This window comes from Lepus europaeus, chromosome 21, assembly GCF_033115175.1.
Source record: "Lepus europaeus isolate LE1 chromosome 21, mLepTim1.pri, whole genome shotgun sequence".
NCBI classification, from domain to species: domain Eukaryota; kingdom Metazoa; phylum Chordata; class Mammalia; order Lagomorpha; family Leporidae; genus Lepus; species Lepus europaeus.
In genome coordinates, this window is record NC_084847.1 from 19,429,913 (window position 1) to 19,440,825 (window position 10,913).

General features: G+C 38.5%; 1 protein-coding gene across 2 annotated transcripts in view; it reads left to right on the top strand.

Moving 5' to 3' along the window:
* Positions 1-7,183, top strand: part of RBBP6 (RB binding protein 6, ubiquitin ligase) — a 31,565-nt gene extending 24,382 nt beyond the window's left edge. Inside the window, exons 15-19 of one of the 2 annotated variants that reach the window (XM_062180661.1) lie at positions 55-123; positions 1,463-1,825; positions 2,118-2,219; positions 3,072-4,829; positions 5,200-7,183. In XM_062180661.1, coding sequence (XP_062036645.1) covers positions 55-123; positions 1,463-1,825; positions 2,118-2,219; positions 3,072-4,829; positions 5,200-6,769 — 3,862 coding nt within the window. In that variant the 3' untranslated portion in view covers positions 6,770-7,183. The remainder of the gene's footprint in view (positions 1-54; positions 124-1,462; positions 1,826-2,117; positions 2,220-3,071; positions 4,830-5,199) is intronic. The other variant, XM_062180662.1, reaches the window with a different exon arrangement.
* Positions 7,184-10,913: the final 3,730 nt, after the last annotated feature.

Here is a 10,913-nt window from a genome sequence, read left to right on the forward strand (position 1 = left end):
TTAACACCCTTGAAGAAATGCTCATGCCTGTTTTACCTTTTTCTCCCTATACAGTTCCAACAAGCTTGGATATCTGGTTTCTCCACCACAGCAAATTAGAAGAGGAGAGAGAAGCTGCTACAGGTAGGAAGGCCAAAAATCTTAGAAAATAATAGTCTTAAGACATACTGAAAAATATAGGGGGCCCGTGACTGGTTTGTGCTTAGTTCAAGTCCTTGGTGGTTATCTTCAAGGATAAATTACATTTAGTATTCCAAATGGTAATTTTTTTTTTTTTAAGATTTTATTTTATTTGAAAGGCAAAGTAAAAGACAGACAGATCTTCCATCTGCTGGTTCACCCCAAATGGCTTCAGTGGCTGGGGCCGGGCCAGGCTGAAGCCAGGAGCTTCTTCCATATGGGTACAGGGGCCCAAAAAATATTGTCTTGCATTTTCTCTTGGAGGCAGAAGGAAGCCGTTAGGTCCAGACAGCATTTAAGATGGCAGTTTAATTTGAGATGCACGTTAACCAGCTTAGCTCCCAGGTGTGAGAAAAAACTGCATTTATTTTTCTTCCAGACTGAACTGTCCTACTCTTTTCCTATCTTCTGTCTTCCACAAGAAGAGATAAGATTATTAAGGGACCTTGCCCTGATAGGCACAAGCAGTGTGAATCTAAGCAGCAAGCCGTAGGTAGATCTTAATGCCTGGGCCAGTCGCCACCAGGGATAGAGGGGCCACCTCCAAAACATTGTAACAAAGATAAGAAAGCTATCTTCTGATGTTCCATTGAAAATTGCTAAGTTTATGAAAGTTAACTACTCTATTACTAGATCACATGTTAAAAGAAGGTAATATTTGCAAATTCCTAGCTCTCTGAAAAGATACTTAAAATCTAAACCCCCCTTCTATTGTATGCCACTTGCCTGTAACTTAATGAACCTTGAGCTCAACAGAAGCCCATTCAGTTTCTTTAATGAGATGCAGTTCAGAAACTTGAGCACTGTTTTTACTTAACCCTTTGAGAGAAAACACTGAATGAAGCTTGTCTAAATCCTCTTTCAAAAAAGAGGTTCCAGAAAATGGCTTTTCTTTAAACTTTTGATGTTGAAAGGCATTTTGGAGAGTTGGGTCACAGCAGCATTAACCTATCAGTTCTTTCAAAAGAGATAGGAAAGTAAAAGATGATAACTAATGGCATGATGATCAATCTGAAGTTTACAAAAGACAGCTTTTTAAATACAGTATCTCCATGGTCTTATAACATTATCTCATTCCCTTAGTGGTCTTAAAAATCATGATTTTGTTATAGAATTACTTTTACAAATGAATAGCATCAGTATTTCTATACTGGCTGATTCTCTTCTGCTGTTTGTAAGTTTGAAAATAATTGTGGGTAGAAAAGACAAATTTGATTGTCTTGAATGACTTGTCAGATGACTTGAATAGGAAGGAATAATACTTTGGAATTTATTTCTCCAGAAGTATAAACCGAGGGCGACACCACAGCGAGAGATCACAGAGGACCCAAGGCCCATCGCTTCCAGCCACGCCAGTCTTTGTGCCTGTTCCTCCACCTCCTCTGTATCCACCTCCTCCCCACACACTTCCTCTCCCTCCAGGTGTTCCTCCTCCTCAGTTCTCTCCTCAGTTTCCTCCTGGCCAGCCACCACCTGCTGGGTACAGTGTCCCTCCGCCAGGGTTTCCTCCTGCTCCTGCCAATTTATCAACACCTTGGGTATCATCAGGAGTGCAGACAGCTCATTCAAATACCATCCCAACAACACAAGCACCACCGCTGTCCAGGGAAGAATTCTATAGAGAGCAGCGGCGACTGAAAGAAGAGTAAGCATTTTAATTTGGATTACTAGACACTTCTTTCATTTTCTGATATAACATTAAATAGGTATGTTTGGAAACATTTTACAGTGTTTTCCAGTTAGTACCAGAAAATTCACCTAAAATTTAAACCAAAGCCATACAAGCAACTTCCTCAGGGATTCCTAGTTATTTGTAGTTTTAAAGTGGAAAACTAATGGCAATTTCATTCATTTCATTCATGATCTAATTACATTTGTCTTGTTAGTTTTCTTAAATGGTTTTTGTTAACTTTCACTCTTTAACTTTATTTTACTAGGGAAAAGAAAAAGTCCAAGCTAGATGAGTTTACAAATGATTTTGCTAAGGAATTGATGGAATACAAAAAGATTCAAAAGGAGCGTAGGCGCTCATTTTCCAGGTTAGTGTTTTGCAAGCCTTCACAACAGAATTACAAATGGGACTTGAATATCCAGGGATTAGCTATGGATATAAGAGCATTGCACTTATGAAATTTTTCTGATTCGGTCTAGGTGTATAGAAATGGAGATGTAGCTTATTTCCCAATATCTGTTTATTGAAATAATGTCTCAGTGTAAATTCTATTGTGTAGAACTAGCAGTTATGGGGATTAAATTGCCCATGTCCCTTGAAGTTATTTATAATGTGAAGTAATTGGGAAATGTTTATGGAAGGAAAGAAATAGGGGAATAGTCTTTAAAAACATTTCTGAGCACCCTTACACCATAAGGCTACAGCTTCTTGCTGGAACATTAACCTGTGTAATTATAAAGTAGTAGTAGAATACAAATTGCTTTATTGATAGAAAATGAACTATAAACATTCCCTGGAAGTTTGTTTAAAATTTTTTTATTTTTTTCAACTTACAATTGAGGCGTGGTTTTTTATGTAAAGCTAGACTATTGGCCAGTGTAGGACAAAAATTGGACTCCTATTAAATAATCAGATAGGAAGTAAAATTTAATTGGCATTTTGTTTAATGTTAATTGGCTCATATAACTCACGGTACATTAATGCACTCCACTCCTAATTGTTAAGACTTCACTTTTGTTTTGTAACAAGTGATTGCTCTGATTTTGTGTATTTTATTCCATCCTAATAGAGGTCACTGTGCCTCTTAAATCATCTGAGATGAAACTTGATATAAAGAAAAAAAATCAAACCGTGAGGAGAGAATACTAGAATCTGAGAATCTGTATTTTATTTTGATATATTTCTCAACTATCAACTGTTGTTTTGTTTTTGTTTTTAGGTCTAAATCACCCTATAGTGGTTCATCATATTCAAGAAGTTCATATACTTACTCTAAATCAAGATCGGGTTCAACACGTTCACGCTCTTACTCTCGATCATTCAGCCGCTCGCATTCTCGCTCCTATTCACGATCACCTCCATACCCCAGAAGAGGGAGAGGGAAGAGTCGAAATTACCGTTCACGATCCAGATCTCATGGCTATCATCGATCTAGGTCAAGATCACCCCCATACAGACGCTATCATTCACGATCAAGATCTCCTCAGGCGTTTAGGGGGCAGTCTCCCAGTAAGCGTGCTGTACCTCAGGGGGAGACAGAACGTGAATATTTTAATAGGTACAGAGAAGTACCACCACCTTACGACATAAAAGCTTATTATGGGAGGAATATTGACTTTAGAGACCCATTTGAAAAAGACCGTTACCGAGAATGGGAGAGAAAATACCGAGAGTGGTACGAAAAATATTATAAAGGTTATGCTGCTGGAGCACAGCCTAGGCCCTCCGCAAACAGAGAGAACTTTTCTCCAGAGAGATTTTTACCACTTAATGTCAGGAATTCCCCCTTCACTAGAGGCCGCAGAGAAGACTATGTTGGTGGACAAAGTCATAGAAGTCGAAATATAGGTGGCAGCTATCCAGAAAAACTTTCAACAAGAGACAGTCACAATCAGAAAGATAATACAAAGTCAAAAGAAAAGGAGAGTGAAAATGCTGCAGGGGATGGTAAAGGAAATAAGCATAAGAAACACAGAAAAAGAAGAAAAGGGGAAGAAAGTGAAGGCTTTCTGAACCCAGAGTTATTAGAGACTTCTAGGAAATCAAGAGAACCTACAGGTGTTGAAGAAAATAAAACGGACTCGTTGTTTGTTCTCCCGAGTAGAGATGATGCTACACCTGTTAGAGATGAACCAATGGATGCAGAATCTATCACTTTTAAGTCAGTTTCTGAGAAAGAAAAGAGAGAGAAAGATAAACCGAAAGCAAAAGGTGACAAGACCAAACGGAAAAACGATGGATCTGCTGTATCTAAAAAAGAAAATATTGTAAAGCCTTCTAAAGGACCTCAAGAAAAACTAGATGGAGAGCGTGAAAAATCTCCTCGACCTGAACCTCCACTTAAAAAAGCCAAAGAGGAGACCCCAAAGACTGACGTTGTGAAATCATCATCATCATCATCTCAGAAAGATGAGAAGGTCATTGGTACCCCCAGAAAAGCGCACTCTAAATCTGCAAAAGAACACCAGGAGACAAAATCAGTCAAAGAGGAAAAAGTAAAGAAGGACTATTCCAAAGATGTCAAATCAGAAAAGCCAACTACTAAGGAAGAAAAGGCCAAAAAGCCTAGTGAGAAAAATAAACTGCTTGATAGCAAGGGAGAAAAAAGAAAAAGAAAAACAGAGGAAAAAGGTGTAGATAAGGATTTTGAGTGTTTTTCAGTGAAAGTCTCTAAACTAGAAGTAACTGAAATAGTGAAACCATCACCAAAGCGCAAACTGGAACCTGATGTTGAAAAAATGGACAGGACCCCTGAAAAGGACAAAGTTTCATCAACAGCTCCAGCCAAAAAAATCAAGCTCAACAGAGAAACTGGGAAAAAAATTGGAAGTGCAGAAAATACATCTAATACAAAAGAGCCCTCTGAAAAATTGGAGTCAACATCGAGCAAAGTGAAACAGGAAAAAATCAAAGGAAAGGTCAGACGAAAAGTAACTGGAAACGAAGGGTCCAGTTCAACTCTTGTGGATTATACCAGGTATTTGATTGTGGGTAGGTGGGTAGGGATGGAATTTTGGGGAAGATTTCCTTTAGTTGATGATTATGCTTTATTATGTTGATTAAGAATGTGCTGATCACAGGGGATAGGCCAGCTTACTCTTTTTGCCTTTAAAGAAAAGAATCATTATTAAAGACAAGGTTGTAAATAGATGTTGGGGATGAGAACCACATTTGTTGTTATGCAATCATTTCATTAAATTCTGTGTATATTAGAGCAGAATGTTTTGGCTTTTTAAAGTTAAAAGGACATTTATCATATTTATATTAGCGATTTTTGTGTTTATGTATTGTATCTCAAAATTAATAGTAAATTCTTCATTTATTAAAAGTTTTTCATTCCTTTTTAGTACAAGTTCAACTGGAGGCAGTCCTGTGCGGAAATCTGAAGAAAAGACGGACACAAAGCGAACTGTCATTAAAACTATGGAGGAATATAACAACGACAACACAGCTCCTGCTGAAGATGTCATTATTATGATTCAGGTTCCTCAGTCCAAGTGGGATAAAGATGATTTTGAATCTGAAGAAGAAGATGTTAAATCCACACAGCCTATATCAACTGTAGCAAAGCCTGCTAGTGTTATAAAAAATGTTAGTACTAAACCATCAAACACAGTCAAGTATACTGAGAAAGAGAGTGAGCCATCAGAAAAAATTCAGAAACTCACCAAGGAAGTCAGCCATGAAGTGTTACCACATGAGGTCAAAAGTTCAAAAAACTCTGCATCTAGTGACAAAGGGAAAACCAAAGATCGAGATCATTCAGTGTTAGAAAAGGAAAACCCTGAAAAGAGAAAGAACAGCACCCAACCAGAAAAGGATAGTAATTTGGAGCGTCTGGCTGAACAGGGAAATCTTAAAAGTGTGTCTCAGTCTTCCAAAGAGACTAGAACTTCAGATAAGCATGATTCCATCCGTGGTTCCTCAAATAAAGACTTCACTCCCAATAGAGACAAGAAAACTGACTATGACAACAGAGAGTATTCAAGTTCCAAACGGAGAGATGAAAGGAATGAACTGACCAGAAGAAAAGAGTCTCCTTCTCGGAATAAAGATTCTTCATCTGGACAGAAAAATAAGCCGAGGGAGGAGAGAGATTTGCCTAAAAAAGCAACAGGAGAGTCCAAAAAAAGTAATTCTAGTCCCTCCAGAGACAAAAAACCTCATGATCACAAAGCCACTTATGATGTTAAACGCCCAAGTGAAGAGACAAAATCTGTGGATAAAAATCCTTGTAAAGATCGTGAGAAACATATATTAGAAGCAAGAAACAATAAAGAGTCAAGTGGCAATAAATTGCTTTATTTTTTTAACCCACTAGAGACACAGATTGAAAAAGAGCAAATTACTGGGCAGGTTGACAAGAATGCTGTCAAGCCGAAACCCCCATTAAGTCATTCCTCTAGACTTTCCTCTGACTTAACGAGAGAAACTGATGAAGCTGCTTTTGAACCAGACTATAATGAAAGTGACAGTGAAAGTAATGTATCTGTGAAAGAGGAGGAAACTTCTGGAAACATTGCTAAGGACCTAAAAGACAAAATAATGGAGAAAGCAAAAGAGAGCCTGGACACAGCAACTGTCAGCCAGGTGGGTGCAAGCAGGAGCCAGAGTCAAAGCAGTCCCAGCGTGAGTCCAAGTAGAAGTCACAGCCCTTCTGGAAGCCAGACCCGAAGCCACAGCAGCAGTGCCAGCTCAGCGGAAAGTCAGGACAGCAAGAAGAAGAAGAAAAAGAAGGAAAAGAAAAAGCACAAGAAACATAAAAAGCATAAGAAGCATAAGAAACACGCAGGCACTGAAGCAGAATTGGAAAAAAGCCAAAAACACAAACACAAGAAAAAGAAGTCAAAGAAGAGCAAAGATAAAGAAAAGGAGAAGGAGAAAGATGACCAAAAAGTGAAATCTGTCACTGTGTAAAAGGACAGATTTTAAAAATTGACTTAATTACTAAGTCATCTGTATTAAATTTTGTTATAATGTAAAGAGATTCAAGTCTTGTAAATAATGATATGGAAGACCCTGTGCTGCACTTAAAATATTGCTGCTTGATTATTTGATTTTTACATCAGAGCTTTATAACACGAACTTTTGTACAGAATTGTGAGTTGTGACCATGTAACATGAGAGGTTTTGCTAGGGCCTATTATTTTTAACCACCATTAATTAGTTGAGGTGGAGTTTACTGTACTGTGAAATTTTCACATTTGAATTTTTTTAATTGCCTGGCAAAAGCTGATACCAGTTCTAAAATATCAGCAGAATGATTTGCTGAATTCATTACAACCCCGTTATGTCACTTTTTGATTACAATAAAAGTTTTCAGGTAAACTTTTCAAATGTCGAATGTTTACATTTTTTAATAATGGTATCATTTTCTCTTCCCCCTTCCACTTCCCTATTTAAGGAAATCCTTTGAGCTTTTTAATTAATATAAGTGAACTCAGACCATACAAGATTCTAAACCAACATTGAAGATATATACTTCATAGGTAGTAGATGACCAGAAATATGTCAAGATAATTGGAGATGGGGCTAAATAAATCTGGGAGGGTCTTACTACTGTAATTACAGGTTTGGCCTTGTAACAAAGCTTGGTTTTGAATCTTGAGAGATGAAGATGATGGCCATCTATTTTTGTTGAAACCCTGATAATTAAATTGAGTACTCCTTGGTAAAATGGGAGGCAGCTAAGCCAGTGTGTGTGGCCTGCCTTATTTGCCTAGTTAATGAAAGCAAGCAGTGGGTACTAGATACGATTCTGATGGATTTCCTTCCTTGCTGTGGTTTAGGAGGTACATTGTAAACAGTGAAAGGCTACTGAGATGTGGGGAATGAGAGTAAGAACTACTTTAGCAACGTGGCAGTAAATATTGTTCCCTGTTAAGAAAAAGGAAGAGATAACAGTTCTGGTCTGTGGTGATCCTAGAGTACTGGTCTTTGTTTTCTCAGACACCCCAAAGCCTGGGCTGAGATGTCTGCTCTGCACACTTCAGCCCTTCCCTCCCCAACCCCCAACTCAACACACTTTCTACTTTCAGGGTCCTGTTAAGTTATACTCTTAATGCTTGCTAATTTGGATCAGAAATGTGTATTTGTCTCCCACATCCTCTTGAAGATTTTGGCATACAGAGCTGACTTAATAAATTCCATCATCAGAGCAGTTAGTTTCATTGCCTAGACTCACTTTAACCTCATCTGACCTTTGCTTTAACTGTAGCCCTCTCCTATGTCAGTTTTCTGAAATTACAGAGCACCTGGGGCCATCCTCCTCTTGAAATATAAGCTCCAATATTTCATCCACAACTTGTCTTGGAGCTCCTTCCTCTGTTGATTTTACTCAGGCATGAGGGTGTCTGCCTTCTCTCACCCATGTGCTAACAACCCCCCCAAACCTGCTCCCTCTCAGCCATCTTGCTGCATCTAGCCTGAATTGGGTGCTGAATGCTGCTTAGTGAAACAAAAAGCTTCAAAGACTTTTAAGAAGGTGCTTGCCAGGCATTGCGCCAGGTGCTTGACTTTAATCCTTTAAAGTCTCCTGCTACTTTCAGCAGAAAACTGCACCGCCTATGAAGAATCGGTCCAACTGGGGAAGCCACAACACATAAGAACACCTATTTTTGCTGGCCTGCCAAATTGTATTTCCATGTCTTTTACACTGGGCTATTTCTCTGAAATTTTCTTCCTTCTCTGCCTTTCCCGCAATTTCCTATTCACTCAAGTGTTAAGTCACCTGTTTAGACTTACTTCCTCACAGGTCTGCCTGCCCACCCTGATGGTGGCATCCCTGAATATGCTGCCGCCCTGCTGCAGGTTGTTTGCTGTGGGCTGTGTTTGTCCCCTTCATTGGACTGAGACTGAGCCTCAGAAGAGTGTCTGGCTTATATTCCAGAAGTCAAGCCATGTCTTCTACATGGTAATACATTGAAATAAGCTTTTTTAACTTTAAGGTCATGTTTTACTGAGCAAATTAATCTTCATCCGCACAGCAGCTGAAATAAATACATGTAGTGGCCAAAAGAGCAAACTTCACAGCCAGCCAGCAGTATGTCAGCTTCCTTGGTGAGTTTTTGAGTTATGTAGTTAGTTGTTGAGTTATGTAGATTTGAGAATAGCCCCTTTCCATTAACTAGGTCCTTTAGTGTACCAAGGATATTCTAAAGTGTTAAAAACAGGACTTAAAAATAACTAGTGTCAGCTGCCAAAGGAAAGGAGCTAAGCCTCCACGATATTTAAGGCGAGGATTTTCAGACAGGGGGAAAGCTACTTACTAGGTTTATGCAAGTGTCCCTATGTCTGTGTTGTCCACGTTGCCTAGTCTATAGTTCTTTAAGTGCATCCATTCAGTCTTTTTCTAATACACATTTTTGCATACATTTTTTAAGCTCCTGCATTTATATGCATTTCAAAGTTTTTTTGGACCAAAATAACTTAGTCCAAGAAAGTTTTTGAAATTCATTCATTGTTTTTTCATAATGCATTTTTATGTACTTTTTGAAGTTACTTAATGTCCTTAAAAACTAATAGATATGAAAATTGGGAAACTATTGTTGCTAGAAATGTGGGAATCAATGAGGCAGACATAGCCAGCAGGATATGGAATTTTTGCTATAGTACTACATCTTTATTTTTTAAGAAGGAGAGACACCTACCCAGTGACAACTCTTTCCTTAGATAGCAGATAGCTCTTAAGCTTGAGTAGACTATCTTGGGAATTATGAACACTCCATAATTTGGAGGGACAGGGTAAACCGTGGACAAATGAGATATATTCCCAGTATTCCCTTTGAAGTTACTTCCTACACAAAGAAAAATTCACAATGGAAACCTGAGAACATAGGCTACATACAATGTTGATGGGAGAGGAGGATGATTCTACCCAAAAGCAGTTACAGCTGGTCTCAGTGCTGGGAAGGAGGCTAGGCCATCCAGATCGCACTGGCCGTTTAGGAGGGAGAGTGGCTTGCGGTTTTCAAAACAATGAGGTTGATGCTCAAATAGACAACTCAGTAGAACTGAGTAGAATGCCAGAAATGGTCTCATATAAAAGTACAATAACACTTTCGAGCATAAGTATATATGAAAAGGATAAATTTCTCATTAAGTAGTTTTAGAGAAGTAGATAACTACTATAATTTATTTTTTTTAAATGTCATGACCCAAGAATTCAGTAACTTTCTCAGGTCTCCTGGGATTACCGTCTCATCTTTAATTGTTTAGATTTTTGAACTGACTGGTAGATCGGAAACAAGGGTCTACCCCAGTGTTTCTGAAGATTGTTGTAAGAGTTCTGGTTTTCTTCTTTTTTGATTTCTTGATGTCTTTTCCTGGTGAGTCTCAATCTTGTAAGTTTTATGTCATTTTTTACCTGTTTCCCCAGAACACATCACATACTCACATTTTTCCAGGGCACGTCATCCTTCTCTGTCCTGTGTTACAAGCTCTTCACCTTTTAAACAAAAACTAATTGGGGAGCTATTTTTTTTCTGAAACAAGAAACAATTCCCTTGAGATGAATTGTGCCATTAGAGGGCAGAAGAAGCTACTGTTCTTTAAAAGGCCAACTTTTTCTCTCTACAGTCTTTTAAAATTACAATCTCAATTATTAGAAATACAAATGGCCAATAAACACTTGGAAAAGTTAAATATCACTGCTGATAAAAATGCCAATAAACAAAGTTCTGTTGTCTTCAGCTATTTAGAGTGATGTCCATGTGCAACACCAACCTAATTCCCCATCCTCCCTCCACCTTGACACAAATCTATCCTCCCCCATTCTCCAGTTAAAAGTCTTACCTTGGCAAGGGAAGCCCGTTATTCAGGAATGGAAGGACCTCCACGTCATCCTTACTATAAACACTGTGCTCCACCTCTCCAAGCTCATCCACCTTGTTCAGGACATCAGCCAGTGCCACGTGAAGCAAGATACAGAGGTAAACAAGCGAGTAGTAACTGCACAAGAAGGCCAAGGAGTGAGGGAACTTCTTAGAATTCTATAGGTCATTTAAATATAGGAATACCAGATTATGTTGGATAATGGACCATTTTGTTTTCTTAACTGTAG